Below are 17769 nucleotides of genomic sequence, written 5' to 3' on the forward strand. Positions count from 1 at the left end.
CACTGCTGCTGCTGTACTCAGATATCCCTGCAGGGACACGTTAGGTAACAGAGCTCAGTTACAGCTTTTCTCTGAGTGTAAAATATTATTTGTGTCCATAATGAACACAAAAGAGTGGTTTGCGTCACTGAGTGCTCCTGGACAGTAGCGTGTGTGAACTGTAAAGACACACCTGTGTGAGGCGCCGGGATCCTCCTCATGTCAGCGAGTGAACAACTCCCCACAGTGAAGCGGCCGCAGCTGAACAAACCCTTCAAAGTTGGAACAGTTGTTACTAAACACACCGTTGGGAGTTTTTAGACAAAGCCACAATCTCTGCATGCAGAAGCATCTCTAATTCCATCTATGATCTAGTCTTTGTGTATCACATATTGTATTGTACTATTTTTGTTCCATGCAGTTGGCAGAGCCACAGCTAAAGATTAGTTTTTACTTTTCCTAAACCAAGCAGCAGTTTGCAGTCTTATAATGAAGAGTAAATGAAAAATGTCTCACTGAGAATGATTAATAAGTCATCAAAGTTCTTGTGCTAAAATAATTTACCCATTAATTAATTTATAATTTCAGCACTATTTCATTATGCAGTCAGTGTGTGGATGTAACCTTCATTATTGTCTTCTTGTCTTCCACCTCAGCTCTGCTCAATGTTTTCCATTCAAACCACTGCAGAAGTGTGCGGCTGCTGTTTCCAGGCTATAATTAACTCATGTTAGGGAGCCTTTTTAAAAATGTACGTTCTGTACCTATTAAAGGAGGACAGTACGAGCCATTGTTAATGAAGGAGGTGTGACATACACGTGTGGCCTGGTGGAATTTCAGTATCCCGTAGGGTGACGGTGATGGTGTAGAGGGGCGGTGGGTGAGGAAGGGTGTAGGTAACACAAGCAACGACAAGGAGGCGTGGCTGGGAGTTTGTGTTTCAAGGCTTTTGCTTACAACGGCTACAGCAAAATGACTTCTGGTGTCTTTCATTTGTTTTCAGATCAGCATTCTTGACTCCAAGAGGGGGATGAATGTGGGGATTTTCCTCAAGCAGTTCAAGAAGTAAGTCCTCCACTGCACCGGCTTCACTACCCGAGGGAGAGAAGCATGCACACCTCCAAATGTCAGCAAAGTGTTTTACACATCTGTTCATCCAGCAACCTGTCGGCCTGATTCAAGGAGATAAAAACAATGTGTACTGGAAATGCGCTGAGAAAAAATCCCCAGTTCCCTGTTCCTGGTGACAATATGGGGTGCACACACATTCAGACAGTGTCTTCTGGAAGATATTCATAGTTTTCCAAAGCATTCACCTTGATGCAACCCAGTATAGACGCTCTGCACACATACACATCACCTTTATGAATGAGGCACATAATCTGCCCCTAACTCCTTGAGGCTGCAGTTTGTTTGAAAAATTGGATATTGAATAACACATTTACCGACTCACTGTACTGCAGGTCTCTGTAGCGCAGGAAGGAAGTGGGGGGGGGGACTGTATTTTATGAAACTCCTGATGCTGTTCGTGATTTCTGAGATGATATTTATGGGTTGCTACATAATTAGTTTTGCACTTAGAGGACAAGATATTAGTGTTGAAGTCAGACGAGAGGAGCAAAGTGTTCCACTTCACTTCAGGCAGCACTGTGACTGTACTACCAATGTAAAACTTTAGACTGCTTTAGACGAGAACAGAGATTCAGCTTTTCACATAAAAAATGACAGAAAGAGTCAGAGAGCTTTAGAGAGAAAAACTTTGGCTACACACACAGCACAGCTGGTCGGTCGCAGTGTGAGGTGGGTGTGAATGTCAGAGATTATTGGACATATCCTCCCACATGATGAAATAAAAAAACGCTGCTTTGTGGAGACTGGACAGTGGACATACACAAATGTCTTTCTGTGAGTCTTTTATTCTACAGTTACTCTGTATTCGTACTTGCAGTAAGTGTCTTCTTCACACAAGGTCACCGGCCACAGTGGTCCATCCATTGTTTATCTGCAGCTGCTCTACTCCCTTCACCAACAGTCAAGGTTAGAGGAGGCTCTTTGGTGATAGTGTCCGCGCTGCCCTGGACTCCCAGTGCCAGATAGTATGGATCACTTGATCAGGAACAGAAGTCAAGGTCAAGATCCACAGCTGGAGTTAATGATGATGATATTGTACAGATAAATATAGCAGAATCTATGGTTTTCTATGCATGGCCTCACATCAGCTGCATCTAAGCCACTGCCCTATTTCCTGCACCCAGTTTCTCACATTGCTCAGTATTAAAAAAATAACGCCATTCAGCCCAGCTTTTGTCATTAAACTAAACCTAAACATACTTAATATTATGGCAGTTCAGCTGGCTGTAGCTGTGGTGACAGGGAGGGACGGACATAGTCTCTGATTCATTCATCATTTTCATACTGACCAAACCAGTGAGGGAGGGTTTGATAAGTCTGATAAGGCCGCCTGGAGGCTTCTGTATTTGTTGTGTTTTTCCACTTATTTCTTTTCTTTAGTTAGTTAGTTTTTCCTGTCAGCATTTACAGTACATTGCACAGCGTAGTGTCCCATTACACTGGGAGATATGTAAATCAAGTGTGTGGCAAATGAACTCTGGGGAAAACACTAATTAATCTCAAGGTAATTTGAGACTCAGGTGAACTAAAGATAATTTACTGCAGAAAAAAAATACCGGAGGTGTTTACTCTCACCTCTCATGCACTTAGGTTTTAATATTAGTGTGTTTTTAGCTGTCCACCTGAGACCCAGCGCTAATGGTATCTTGAAAACATTCTCAGTTTCACTTTGTGTTTTGCTGCCTGGCCGAGGAAAAAATCCATTAAAAACCTTTATAATTTAGGGAGATTAGGGTCAAAATCTGTGTCACTTATTCTAATCGGCTTTCTTAGCTCTCCATTGTTTTTAATTAATTGGTTGAGGAGCTCTCGGGGTGAGCTCGACCAGAATCAGCGCTGAGTTACAGACAGTAAACTAGGCTGAAGAGGAGTGTGTTAGGTGTGTGTGTGTTTGCATGACGGTGCATTTGCATGGCTCCCCACTGTATTTCAATGACATTTGACTGTCAGCCATAGTGTTCCCTGTGAGCGCGGTGACCTCACTAGAGTCGGTGTTTGTTGTTTATGTTCAACTTCAACACTAATATTTGCTCATCTCCATGATATGCATATATTTGCCCATGTCCTCCTGCCTTGTATGGTTTTATGGGGTCAGAACAGCGTTACTTATTGCAGATCTTTATATTAACCCTAAATTAATGCACAGAAATACATTTATGAAGTGGGGGAGATATTTCTCTTCACTGTGATTTCCCATATTATTGTTTTTCTTTAAATATATCAGTTCAATTAAAAGTGTTATATTTGAAAAGTTAATATCACACATGGAAACTATTGAAAAATAATCAGAACATAGGATTCTTACACTTACAATAGGTGTTAGACTACTACATAAAGTAGATTGACCATTTATTTTACTAAAGCTGTTAACAGGTCTAATGGCTTCTGGATTAAATTCAAACTTCCTGCCATTGTTTTACCAGCAGACACATTCCTGATGGCATTATCTTAAAGTAGTCGTGGCGGACACGTGGGGTCGCTGATAATCTCTTATGATTCTTGGAGCACTTGTTCAGTGTTGGAGATCTGCGTGTTTTGCCAATTATTCCAATTATTGAGGCTAACGACAACGTGCAACCTGATCCTGTCCTTTTGACAAAGTGAAAATTAAAACGAGCGGAGGAATAAATCTCTGTTCTCGTCTAAAGCAGTCTAAAGTTTTACATTGGTAGTACAGTCACAGTGCTGCCTGAAGTGAAGTGGAACACTTTGCTCCTCTCGTCTGACTTCAACACTAATATCTTGTCCTCTAAGTGCAAAACTAATTATGTAGCAACCCATAAATATCATCTCAGAAATCACGAACAGCATCAGGAGTTTCATAAAATACAGTCCCCCCCCCACTTCCCTCCTGCGCTACAGAGACCTGCAGTACAGTGAGTCGGTAAATGTGTTATTCAATATCCAATTTTTCAAACAAACTGCAGCCTCAAGGAGTTAGGGGCAGATTATGTGCCTCATTCATAAAGGTGATGTGTATGTGTGCAGAGCGTCAATACTGGGTTGCATCAAGGTGAATGCTTGATGCTAAGTCCGGACCATTTATTCCCATATCTTGATAGACTCCAGCTGTTCTCCTCTGGTGTTGACTGACAGCTGGATATCTTGTACATGCTGCTGCACCAGAACAGGTTCAGATTTAGTAGTAGTAGTAGTAGTAGTAGTAGTAGTAGTAGTATCTAAATATCTAGGTCAGAGGAGTGTGGCTGAAGTATAGGTCAGAAGTTTCTCTTGCTATCTGGAGATACAATACTGAATTTGCAATGCAACACTCACATCTCTACTGGGAGGGGACAGTTGATGTTTATACATATGAATAAACTGTAGAGGGTTCTTTTCATTTAGTTTATATTGTGCACAACAATATGATTTCCTGACAGGGACGTTTGACTCTGAGAGGAAGAATTGGGTTTAGTGTCTTTTGTGAGTGCAGCATTAAAAGAGAGCACCTGCACCATTCATCACAGAACTTAATTAAACTGAGTCGTCCGACTTCCAGGTCCAACCGCTCCATTGTTGAAGACATTCGACAAGGAGAGGGGAAGATTTATGGAGCGGAGCTGCTCAAAGACCTGCTGAAGCTCCTTCCTGATGCAGAGGAGGTCTGTGTGTGACTGTTTGTATTTGCATTTAACAGATTATCAGTAGCATAAAGCCTTTTGACTAAAGAGCGTACGTAATAAAAGACAATTTATGTGGACTGTAGACGCTGAGCTTCCTCTTTCTCTTTATTTCCTCCGCAGATCAAGAAGCTGCAGATGTTTAAAGGAGACCCAGACAAGCTGACACTCGTCGATTCCTTTATGTACCTCCTCATCCAGGTGCCACGGTAGGTTGATTTCAATAGGGGGATTCGTATCAATGGGAAATGTGAAATTGCTCATTTGGCAGTCAATGAAAGGTGAAGGCGTTGCACCATTCATAGTTTTATCATTTTGTGCCCTGAGCATTTTGTGACCTTGTACTTGCTCATACACTGCTGATATTGACGGTGCTGCTTCATATTTTCTAGAAAGAAGATTTCCTCAGACTTTTCTCTTTTCAATGGCACAGAGCAGCATATACCAATCACCGATATACTACTGTAGTATTAGTGTAATACAGAGGGATGCAGTGTCTATTGCTGGGGAGTATGATGGGCAAATAATGCAATGATTAGTTTACTGAAATTACACAAAGAAAATAAGAATAGGATAAGCAGAAGAAAAATGATGACAAATAACAGCTCAGATAGATAGTTACCTAATTCATCCCAAAGGAAATTCACTACTCTTTCAAAAGAAGTCAAAACCATCAAAGCAAAAAATGCTGGTGAAACTTTGGTTCTCACTACAAAGCTGGGTTTAGCATCAACATTTATTCCTTTATTCACCAATAGTTGTTTCCAAAGGTGGAGAGAAACACAAATGTTAACTCTTTGTCCATCAACATCTTTTCTTCTGCTGAAGTTATCATGCTAACTAGTTAACTCTGGCCCCATCTCTTTTAAATAGTGACTCATCGTAGCCTCCAGCTGCCTGGAAGAAGTTTTTAAAATTAATCCTTTGTGAAGGAATAGAAACTGTATTTTTCTTTTTTCTTTTTCTTTATATACTGTACATGGCATAGCCTTCCATTCATGTCTCTCCAGCCTCTTGCTCTATATTTGTATGCTCTCTTTTTCTAAATTTGTTTTTGTTATATGAAAACTCAATAAAGATATTGAACAGAAAAATTAATCCTTCAACTTAAATAACGGCTTCAGTATCATTTTCAGCGTAATTACATACAGTAACTTCTAGATTTCTACTGAGTACTATCAGGTGCTAAAAGCCACCAGCTGTCACTGCCACTCAACATAAGATGAAGACGAGTCTCGGCATCCTGTTTCCCCATCCATCAATCATGGCCTCTTGAAAACAATGATAAATGGGTTACACAACTGTAACTCAACTCTATTTCATCCCATCACAACTTTCAGACTTGGATCAATCACAAATGATCCTCATCCATCTGATTTGTTTGTCTCCGGCAGGTTCGAGATCCGCATCGAGGCCATGGTCCTCCAAGAAGAGTTCTTCCCCTCCTGTGCTGTGATGAGCCACGAGATCGATGTCGTCCGCGTCGCCACCAAAGGTAAAATGCGCTTCCTGTCGTATGCATTCAAGACAGGTGGCCCAGATATCTGAGCTGTCGAGCGGTGACGAGCAAAAAGCAGGAATGTGTCACCTGAGATACAGTGATGTGAGACAGAGGGGAGAGAGGAGGCTGTGTCATCTCAGTGCTGCTTTGTGATGTTGACGATTATTTGAAAAGATATGAGATATAAGTTGTGAAATTCACCGCAAGTAATTCGCAAAAATTTGACAGTAACTTGGTTTAATTCCAGTGTAGCTGCAGTTTTAGGGCAAAACTCAGCCTCATGTTTGCAGAAAAACAAATGAATGGCATAATGTAATGATGAAATGTCACTAGTCTATACTGTGGGCTCATTAAAGGCTGTATATGGTGCTAGGGTGCTTTAAAGGGTCAACATTTTGGCAAATTGGCCCATTGCCATAATCCCTATAGTCATACTGTATTAGTAGGTTCGTATTTTTACAACGGCGGAGCAGAGCCGCGAGCTGCTCAGAGCTCCGCTACGGAGGCTAATGGGATTTCTTGGTTTCCCTCATCAAACTCATCAAATACACAATCCAACAACTCCAAAACGCTCTGGTGGACAAGTTGTGAGCTGCACATTCACCACGCTATGAGATAATAACGGAACGTTACGTGATGGAGTTGTTTTCGAGGTAAATTCATACAAAACCGCTGATGTGCATTTCCGTTAGGGATAGTTTTTCAGCAAGCAGTCTCTGCATTTACCTCTAAAACAACTCTGTCTTGTAATGTTCTGTTATTATCTCATAGCGTGGTGAATGTGCAGGTCACAACTTGTCCACCAGAGTGTTTTGGAGTTGTTGGATTGTGTATTTGATGAGTTTGATGAGAGAAACCAAGAAATCCCATGAGCCTCCGTAGCGTAGCTCTGAGCAGCTCGCAGCTCTGCTCTGCCGTTCTAAAAACAGCTTGCACCGACAATTAGAGGTAACAAACCTATAGAACCTATATAAAACTATAGAGATTATGGCAATGGGCTAATTTGCCAAAATGTTAAACTACCCCGTTAAGCCAAAGGTACTACGTTTATAAAGTTCAGCAGTGTGTTAGCTAATTTGCTGATTTTTTTAAAAAAAAATACAAATTGCAGCTGAGGCTGATGGGTGTCAAAGGTTTCCCATCAAACAAATATTTTGGAAAAAGAAAATCATAAAGTTTGTTGATGACTTATCATTATAACAGGGAGCATGAATGTGATGGAAAGTGGTGAATATAATGACTGTCCAATGAGACTAGCAGAGCTGAAATTGGATAAATTGCAGTTTTGTACACACACACACACACACACACACACACACACACACAACAAAAACATATTAGGCGTTGATGAACTGACAAACAAACTTAAACTTGAATGTTAAACTACTTTCTTGAGCCTCAGCGTCATTTCAGCTGAGTCACACTGTCCCACCTCTCTGTGCCTCATTGGATTTTTCTTAAACCCTTGTTTCTACGGTAGCGCGACCTTTTCTCTGCATTGCAGGGCTCCAACCTAAACACCGCATGGGGGGAAAGGAGGAGAACTTCGATGACACCGTTTAATTAAAGTTATCTGCAGTATTTAACATTTAGCCCCGCTACAGGGACAGATGGTCAGAATGTGAAAGGAAATTCATTTAATGACAGATCAGTCTGAAAACACTGTCATTATTACTGCTGGCTGACTTGTGTGTGTGTGCGTGTGTGTGGTGGTAAATTACAGTAGGATGGTGTGTAATGGGCTGCTGTAACCTGCTTTGGATTCTCTAATTGTGTTTCTATTGATTTCTTCCGATAGAGCTGATGGGTTGTGAGGAGCTTCATGCCATCCTGCATCTGGTGCTGCAGGCAGGAAACATCATGAATGCTGTAAGTCTGCAAGTCATGTTGATTTCATACATTGAACTTCCTGTTTGCCTGATTTACGCTGTAATGCTATATTTATAGTATTGTGAACAAATCCACACCGATGCATGTGTGGCGACTGGCGAGAACCTGTCACTCAGTGCAACAAGGAAGTTTGTTGATGTGTTTTTAAAGGAACAGCTTGACATTTTCGGGAAATGTAACATATGTGAAGAGTGATGCCATCTTCATATCAGTCTGCCAAATATAAATGCATAAATATGAACATTGTATTTCATTTGTTGAAGCCATAAATGTGTTGGAAGTGCAGCTGTTTTCAGCTTTTAGCTTCATGCTAATCTGTCTGTAACCTGTTCACCCTGATCATGTTCAGCTGATATGACAAATGTGTTTTATTTAAAAACAATACATTTAAATCACTGACAGTAATCCTCAATTGTCCAAACATCATACCAAATAAAAATGTAATTGAAACATTTAAAATGAAATGACAGAAAACAATGAAAAACGTTTCAGCAGTTTTCCAGAATATAGGACATTTTTTTTAAGTTAAAGGAGAATTCCAGTCATTTTCTAAGTAACAGCTTAGAAAATGAGCTGTTAGTTAGGTCCCCGAGTGCGACCATAAGAAAAAATCAGAGAGAAATATGTGCAGCCAGGACCTAGCTCTCTTCCTGGTAGCTGCGCTACACTGCAGTTAAACAGCGAAGTAATGGGGGCAGAACTTTAAAACCGTGACTTTGGCCTCTATATAATGATCAAAATATCACTACACGTGCTTTGCATCATCCACCAGTTCCTTACCACACAACACTGAGTGTTCATAACTCCATTAATATGAGAGAGCAGTGTTAACATGTGTTTTTATCACGTACCTCTGTTTACTCTAGCTGGGTAGACCTTACTAGTTGACTGTCAAGCTCAAGACTGTTTCCATATGAACAAAGACAAAAAAAAAGTTTTTTTCCCCATCCAAAATGTTTTTTTCCACCTATGGTCGCGCTTGGGGACTTAGAGCTGTAGAGCGTTACTTAGAAAATGACCGGAATTGTCCTTCAACCATCAACAGTGGAGATCTGTGGCACAAAAAAAAGCTGTAGCTATTTGGCTTTTAATACACAGATGCTTTGGTTTTCTTATGTTTCAGTGCAATCTTTCCCTTCTGTATCAAGGCAATCTTTGTTTATATATCACAAATTTTACGACAGAAGTCATCTCAAGGCAGTTTTCAGACAAAAGCAGTCTCAACCTTTTCTTCACCTTCTCCTCTGTGCTCCTCAGGGAGGCTACGCAGGAAACGCTGTGGGCTTTAAGCTGTCCTCCCTCCTCTCGCTGGCCGACACCAAGGCCAACAAGCCGGGGATGAATCTCCTGCACTTTGTTGCCATGGTTAGTAAAAGCTGCACTTTAGACACAACATTGATGCATGCAGTGCCATTAAGGCCTGTACTGTTGTTTTATGTAAGCTGATACAACACAGCAAAGTTAAATCAACACTAACTAACATGACACCACCATAAAGTTTAATGTTAAAGGTACCGGGGTCGTCTCAGGTGGACGTATTGAGCTGCATAGACATCACACATTACACAGTTGACCCAGACAGAACCTTAAATATGGAAGTGACAAATAAAATTACACCATACAGGCTGGATCAGAGGATTATTTGTCAGCTACAGGGAATTAGTTCCCCATAAATCTTTCACAGCAGTGGTGCTTGAGTCAACAGCGACCCAACGCTGGGATTACAGAGGGCAGGTGGACAGCAGATGGTGACAGGAAACAGAAAAGAGCCAAGAGTGTCCAGCCAAACACTTGCATAACCGAAGAAAAAAAAAGAGAAAACAGAGTAGTCCTTCAGACAGCAGTTATAGCACTTTACTTTTGTGCTGCACCAAAACTGTGGATGGAAACTGTGTAATGGGTCTCTCCACACAGGAGGCGAAGAAAAAAGACGAAAAGCTCCTCAAGTTTCCAGAGAAGCTCCAGGATGTTCAGAGTGCAGCCAGGTGAGCAGCACGTTGTCACCTTTACCTACCTCAACAACACAAGATCCACTGTCTTTAAAAAAAAGTTACTGTTCATGCTGTAATTTGTCAGTGCTCATGTAAAAGGAGAGAAATGTTTTTCCGCCAAATTTAATTTGTTTTCCAGTGATGATGCGTGAAACAGTCCTTATGTCATCTAAATCCACATGAATTAATTCATGAATTTCCCTAAGAGGATGCGTAGAGTATACATTCATATCTATGTAAATAATCCACCCACCACCTACACAAACAAGTCATGTTCCACAATTTCACCCAATATCCCACGGGAGTAAATGGTAACATATTACATTGGTGGTCAGTGGAAATGACAATACATATTTACATAATAACCTGAACACAGTCTGACCTTTATATTCAAACTAAAGCGATACCTCAGTAGAATTTGCTGAAGATGATGTGATTGAATGATGGGAAACAAAGCTTAAAATATGTTTGGGAATGTGTTTAATACTGGCATCATACAAAATGTATTATTTCACCCATTCACTGTGAATCACAATGGTAGTTTTAAAGGGATACTTCACCCAAAATCAATAATTCACCAATTTTCTATTCACCGTCATGCCAAGGAAGTGTTTGGAGAACTTTAGGAGTCATCAAAAGGGGGGGTCTGGCTGGCTATAGATTTTCATATAAAGGTGGCGGATAGTGTTCACTTTTGAATCGTCCAAAACACACACTATGAAACATCCAAATACCTCCATACTGCTCGTCCGTACTGACCCAAGTGTCCTAAAGCTGCAACATGAAAAAGTTGTTCGGAAAAAATGTATTTGGTCTCTGTTTTTAGCCTTGTTGTAGTAGTAGCTCCCAGTGGCTCTGTTGATGTTCGAGTGCATGCGCAAGATTTGCTGCAAGATGTTGGTTCGTCGTTGTAAACCATTGGATGTTTGACGTAAACACGGAAGAACATCTCGCAGCAAATCTCGCGCATCTCACACATAAGCGTTTTGATGACTCCGAAAGTTCTCCAAACCCGTCTTTGGCATGATGGTGAGTAGAAAATTGGTGAATTATTGATTTTGGGTGAAGTATCCCTTTAACAGCCATCCACAGATTGACCACATTGCCACATTGCCAGCAGATGTAACTGCAATGTGCACATCTCTAGTTTCCACAGCTTTACCACTGAAGCTACAACAAAACTATAATAATAACACCAGTAACTGCAAAATTCACCAGAAACTTTTTTGGGTTTTTTTGAACATCTGTTGTTGTTTTCAGACACAACACTCTCTGACAAACAAATGTGTGTTGTTATTTCTGAGTTGTATAAAATGAGGTTTTAACGATGTGATGTATTGCTGGATTGAAAACCCTCCAGCCTCATTACTCAAGCTGACATCTAACTTAAGAGCAGCACTTGCAGAGTCGTGTTCAGAACGCGGTGTGACTCTGGTGGCTGTCAGGCTCTGTCGGCTTCACAAGGTCATCGCTCTGTCTCTCTCTCTGTCTCTCTCTCTGTCTCTCTGTGTTGAGTCGGTACAGCTCCTGCATCACAGAGCCAAGATTACTCCTCCCTCCCTCCCTCCCTTCCCTCTCCCTCTCCCTCTCCCTCTCCTCTCCTCTTGCTCCTCTTCCCTCAGGAGGCGTGAAGGCGTATCTCACTGCGGCCTTGTCTTCACCTTTAACAGTTGACAGTCTGACAGTGTGTTCAGCAAAAAACGTTGTCAAACATCATCACGCTTACCCGTCTGATAGGGATGACTTGCAGCCAGCAGCATGATTGTTTTGAATGCAGTAGGCACAGCTGCTGATCTGTGTCTTTTCCTTTTCTCTTGTAGAATCTCAGTGGAAAACATTGAGGTGGAGTTTTCCTCTCTATATGTTCGGATTAAATCCCTGGAGGAGAAGGTTCAAGGCGACCAGGAGCTGCTGCAGCAGCTGGAGCCCTTTCTGCAGGTGAAGCAGCAGCAGTTATGTAACACATTATACACACAGAGATAGAGAGAGAGAAAAAAAAGTTGGATCCAGGCCACTGTACATTTCTGGCCTTGCTGACTCAAGTGCTATCGATGATGACATCCATAAAGATGTGTAGCACTCTCTAAATAAAAGATGTGCTGTGTGTTTTTGATGGTCTGTCTCAGAGTTCAGCACGGACTCTCCAGGACCTGAAGCGACGCAGGCTGGATCTGCGTAAAGAGGGAAACACTCTCATCGATTTCTTCTGTGAGGACAAGGACACATTCAAGCTGGACGAGTGCTTCCGCATCTTTCAGGACTTCTGCCTCAAGTTCAAGAAAGCTGTCAAGGTCAGTTGGATTTAAATGGCTATTAAACTGTTTGGGCCGTTACTCCCCAACAGTAATAATACGATTTTCTGTTATCAGAGTTCACAAGTTCACACAAAGAGACAATGACACAGGTTTTAGAGAAACACCCACAATTTTATTTGAAAAAAATAAAATAAAATCAGTAACATTAATAGCCACAGTTTTAACTTGAACGTTATTGTGCCCCAGAGAAAACATGTCCTGCAGTCAGGCAGAACAGGCCACTGCATGACCGCATGACCCAATATTGGATGTGCCAATTCTTTCCTTGTGCTATGAGGATTATTATGAACATTTTTTTCACACTCACTTTTGGGTTAAACACCAAATTTGAGTGGTTTATTACAGCTTCAGGCACATTTGCGTTAATGAAGACTAAAGACATTTGTTCCAGTGGAGGGTGAATCACAGACATTCACTGAATGAGTTCATCCTCATGATCTTAGCAAGGTTGATGATAATTACTGTATAATATAAGAAAAATCAAAATGCATTGTTACTGTCCTAAGATTTTTATCCATGCTGCCATCAATTGTCCTCTAGAATAAGAGAGGAAATTCTACATTAGCTATTCCTTTGTTAGACATTTTAGAACTGATATAGAAATAACACGGAAACATCCAATTCAGTTAGTTAATTTAGAAGTTAAAAGATATTTGAATTTTTTTTACTGTCCATCTAATTCAAAGTCAAACATTTCTTTATTTGTCTCCCATGGGAGAAATTTGTCTTGGATAGAGGGGGAATGCTGCACATGTACACAGAAGATAGGGCCTGATAGCCTATTGAAAAACATGTAAAAAAAAAAGTAAATAAAAAAAGGTCACAATAGAAAACATGTAGTAAAAATAAATAGAAGGTTACAACAAACAACATGTATTTAAAGGTTGAGTCTGGAGTTTTTTGCCCAAAAATAAACGTTAGACTTATACAAATGAAATCCGTCTTAATCATCACCTATGGGCTTCTAGTCTTGTGTGGTGGTGGTGACTGTGTCTGCAGCGCCCCCTCCCCCTGCCTGTATTTTGGTCTTTTGCTTTGTTTTGTTGTGCACATGGACATTTCTGGGTGGAGAGCGACGAGAGTCTGTGTTTTCTCTCCAGCCAATGACGGAGCTCAGGTGAAGCTACGTGCAGCAGAGTAGGAGGGCTCAGGGCTGCTAGCCGCACTAGCTGTCCCCGATGTTAGCGAGTGCTAGCATGTCTCTCTCTCTCTCTCAGCAACAGCAGTCAGGACTGCAAAGAAAAAGAAATACAGTCTGAGTGAAACGCTGGGCCACGGCCGGCTGTGCAGACATCTCCGACAACAAGTATGAGGGCCGTGGTGGTGAGCTAGCTTGATGCTAACTTTGGCTAGCAGTAGCAGTTAGCATCCGCCGCTAACACCCGCTTCCCAGCTCACCATAACAGCCCTCCTGCTCCTTACAACATAACACTGGAGGCTCCTTTTGTTGGTGGCGGACGGGTATCAGCCCACGGCTCCAGCGCTTCACTCAGACTGTATTTCTTTTCCTTTGCGGTCCTGACAACCGCTCCTATCTGGGGTAGGAGGCCAACGTTACACAGTTGATCCCGAGAAGAGGGGTCCAGTTTGAATGTTTTGTTTCTGCAACGAACAAAACTCCAGACTCTACTTTTAAAGTGCAATATCCATACATCAGTACGATCCCATTCATAAAAGAAATCGTGTTTCTTGTTCTTCCCCACCTTTGTGTTCTCCTCAGGACAACATGGATCGGGAGCTGAAGGAAGCGGCCCGGCAGCGTCGTCTCAGGGAGCTGGAGGAGAAGCGCTTTGCGTGGTCGGGTGCGGATCAGAGCGGAGGCTTCGGTCGCAGCAGCAGCGAGAACGACGTGGAAATGCTCACCAAGGAAGGCCTCCTGGACTTCTTCCAGCAGAGGTCTCAGAGTCCGCACAGTCCGCTGGGACGCTCCGCCAGCGCCCGTCGCCACCGGCACACCATGACCTCCATAGCGGACCGCGATCTCCAGGAATACCTGGAGGTGTTGGGGGGCACCGGGACTCCCGCTGACATTTCCAAGTTCAACAGCCTACCTCGGGCCGGCCGCCCCGTGCAGCGGAAGACGACCCCGTGGATCTTGTCCCAGGACGACAACAGAGAGTTAGGCTGCGACAGACAGGTGACGTCTCCGGGTGCAGACAGCGATCCCATCAGCCCGCTGGCCCGGTTCTCCTCCTCCGGGTTGAACGACAACGAGGATCCGTACAACAACAACAACAACAACTTCTCGTCTATTTCGGAGAGTAGCGCTCTGCCTCGCTCCTTCTGCGTCTTTCAGAAGCCGGCACGCCTTCCCAGCCCAACGTTCACCGGCCACATGAACGTCAGTGTGGAGAAGCACACTTTAGTTCGAGGTCCTCAAGCTTTCGAGCTCCCGAGTCCAAACAATAACAGCAACCACATGCACTTTGTGAACCAGGGGGACGTGGTGGTGACGGATCTGGAGAAAGAGAGACGGTCGCCTCCGAAGAATCTGAACAACCTCCCAGCTGAGAAACTTTTAGATAGAGGAATCGCTCCCAGGGCATTGTGGGAAGATAAAATTGACCTTCCCACACAGGCTGGGTTGTCTCCTGAGAGAGAAAAAGAGGAGGAGGACAACAGCACGGTCTCATCAACAACCTGTGACACGCCGCTTCCACTAGATACGTCTGTATCCAGTAAGAAGCCGGTGTTTTACATCCTGGACTGCACAGAGACCGACTGCTCCGTCACCTCGGATTACTCCGAGGCCGAAAGCTCCTCTCTGACAAAAGACGGGTTTCACTTCAGAGCGGCCGACGGCAGCAAGGATCAGGAGAGCCAGCAAGACCCAAGCTCCCTGTCCTCCAATCTGGAGTCCATGTCCCCCAACGACCAGTCGGTGTCGACCAACGAGCTGTCGGTGCCGAAATCCGTGGACGCATCATCCATGACACAGTCGGGGACCACGGAGGAGTGGGACACGGAGAGCTGCGACACTGCGGAGGGGAAGCAAGGCGCGGAGAAAGACGTGCAGCAGAGAAGCGGCAGGAAACTATCTTACTCGAAGGGTAAAGCTGTCAAGGCCGCAAAGAGCAACGGAGGCCGCGGCGTGCGGACGCTGACCAACAGCGAGAGCCAGGGCATGCGGAAAGTCGTGCCCATCAGCAAGCTGACGAGGACGGGCAGCAGCGGCAAGCACGCGGAGAGGACGTCGGCGCACGTCGACGGCGGGGAGCCACACAGGCCCCTCCGAGATCAGAGCACCCCGGCGAGAGGCCGAAACGAGAGGACGGCGAGGCCTCCCCGCCACTCCAGTCTGCCTCCCGACGAGTCCAAAGCTCAGAGGGGAAGCAGCCACGTGGGCGGCAGCGCCTCGAGATGGGCGCGCGACTCCACCCCGAGGAAGGCCGCCCTCCACAAGCCGAGCGCCAAACCCGTGAGGAACATCCCCAAGCCGCCGCCGGAGGAGAAGATGTGCCGCTCGACCATGAGGGCCTTGGCTCAGGCGCAGGCTCAGGCTCAGGCTCAAGCTCAGGCTCAGGCGCAGGGCGGAGCCTCGTCCGAGAACAGCAGCTCTCACACGCTCTGCGCAAAGACAACCGCCACCGACCTCCCCAGCTTCGCCCGCAACACCGTGGCCTCAACCTCCAGGACAAAGAAGGAGCTCGGCACCCCGTCCGTGCCCTCCACGCCGTCCCGCAGCCCCTCGCTCTTGGGCCGACAGTCCTCCGTGAAGCAGAACAGGGTGTCGCCCAAAGCAGCAGCGGCGGCGCCTACGGCGACGGCGACGGCGGGGGCGCACGGCAGCGAGGAGCGGCCTCAAGGGACGAACCTGCGACGGGTTCAAAGCGTGAAGGCCGCCAGTCGCAGCGCCTACCGCAGCGAGACCCCGCCGCCCCCGGCGCGCGACGACATCCGTAAGACTAGTAGCTTCTCGGAGAAGTCGACGTCGGGCAGCAGGAAACCGACCTGGAAATAAAACAAACAAACAAACAAAGCCGAGAAAGACGAGCGGAGAGACTTTGACCCTGAGCTCGTTGTAAACTGATGTTCACTCCTCTTCCCCATTTGTCACGTGATGCAAAAAGAATCTGAGTCTCAACCTTGTCGACTTCCTCCAGTAACTGACTCTGGATCAGGTTTATGAATTGCAAAGAACAAGATGCAATGAACTTCTCCATATGATTCATTTGTGTTTGTTTGTTTGATTGTTTGTTCAGTTTTTTCCGGGGAGGGAGGGGGCATAAACTAAACTGACAAATGGCAAATCGGTGTCTTTACACAGGAGCCTTGTTGCCTGCTTAGCCGTCTGTTGTAGAGTCTGTGCTCGTGTCTGTGGTGATGTTGACGTCCAACACTACTGTACTATACAATGCTGCTAATTAGCTCTGACAATTTGAAACTTTTGTGAGTTTCAGTGTCTGTTTGATTCAGGGTTACAAGACTTGTTGTACCTTAACTTGCTGCTCTTAATGGTGATTTTCAGTTTCCTGTAGAGTACCGCTCAGTTTTTTGCTGTTTTTTTTTTTTAAAGTTCCTTTGCTTGATACCTCAGAAAAATTGCAGTGGCCTTGTACCAGCAGACGACGTAGGATATATTCTTCAGTTCTGCATGACAAAGATGTAGATGAAATCTGATCATTTGGGTTTAAAAATAACTGCAGTGTCACTTTTTACAAATCCCTGATATATTACTATTACTACAATATATATATATATAAAGTCACAGATTATATGCTCACTGTGCGTAGCAGCTGTTGTACTTCTCGTACCATGTGTATGTATGTGTCGGTAGTTTGTAAATGTAGTAGAACTCCTCCATGACATCATGGAGCAGACGTGCACGTAGGAAATGTTTCCTATTCGCTGTAGGCTAACACACGATCAACGCTAATGCTTTGAGAGAAAAGCATTGAATGCATCTGAAAACAACACTGAAAATATCATCGGTCATGTGATCTCATTTTTCTACTGTGAATGTAGTCTGATCAGATTTTTTCTCTCCAGGCCTGCAACAATAGCTCCAAGTGGTCATCATTTAGCTTAGCACCAGTTTGTGCATCTCCTTTGTGTGTTACCATGACATTCAGGTCACAGAGTCGGTCGTCTTGTCTGAAACATAAACACACTGGCTGATCTTTGAAAAACTGAAAGAAATTAGATGAACAACACTTCCTGCCACAACAAATTCTCTTTTTACCACTTTCACAAGTTGTGGCTGTAATTTTTAGCCAATTTTCTTGGCAGAAAAATACTCCAAACATGTTATTTTGTATGGAAATGTAAAATAATTATATATTATGGGTTACACTTTTTATTTGTAAACTGAGCACAGACACATGTCAGTATTTCACGTCCAG

At 43.9% G+C, this 17769-nt stretch overlaps 1 protein-coding gene across 2 annotated transcripts in view; it reads left to right on the forward strand.

Moving 5' to 3' along the window:
* The window catches only part of fhdc1 (FH2 domain containing 1), a 33607-nt gene extending 16139 nt beyond the window's left edge, over window positions 1-17468 (forward strand). For both annotated transcript variants that reach the window (XM_085783082.1, XM_085783088.1), the window contains exons 3-12: window positions 983-1044; window positions 4610-4712; window positions 4854-4939; window positions 6125-6225; window positions 8030-8100; window positions 9379-9486; window positions 10036-10106; window positions 11933-12050; window positions 12239-12403; window positions 14148-17468. In XM_085783082.1, coding sequence (XP_085639208.1) covers window positions 983-1044; window positions 4610-4712; window positions 4854-4939; window positions 6125-6225; window positions 8030-8100; window positions 9379-9486; window positions 10036-10106; window positions 11933-12050; window positions 12239-12403; window positions 14148-16388 — 3126 coding nt within the window. In that variant the 3' untranslated portion in view covers window positions 16389-17468. The remainder of the gene's footprint in view (window positions 1-982; window positions 1045-4609; window positions 4713-4853; window positions 4940-6124; window positions 6226-8029; window positions 8101-9378; window positions 9487-10035; window positions 10107-11932; window positions 12051-12238; window positions 12404-14147) is intronic.
* Window positions 17469-17769: the final 301 nt, after the last annotated feature.

The sequence above is a fragment of the Trachurus japonicus genome, chromosome 1 (assembly GCF_045865225.1).
Source record: "Trachurus japonicus isolate A0001 chromosome 1, Traja_1.0".
In the NCBI taxonomy this organism is placed as follows: domain Eukaryota; kingdom Metazoa; phylum Chordata; class Actinopteri; order Carangiformes; family Carangidae; genus Trachurus; species Trachurus japonicus.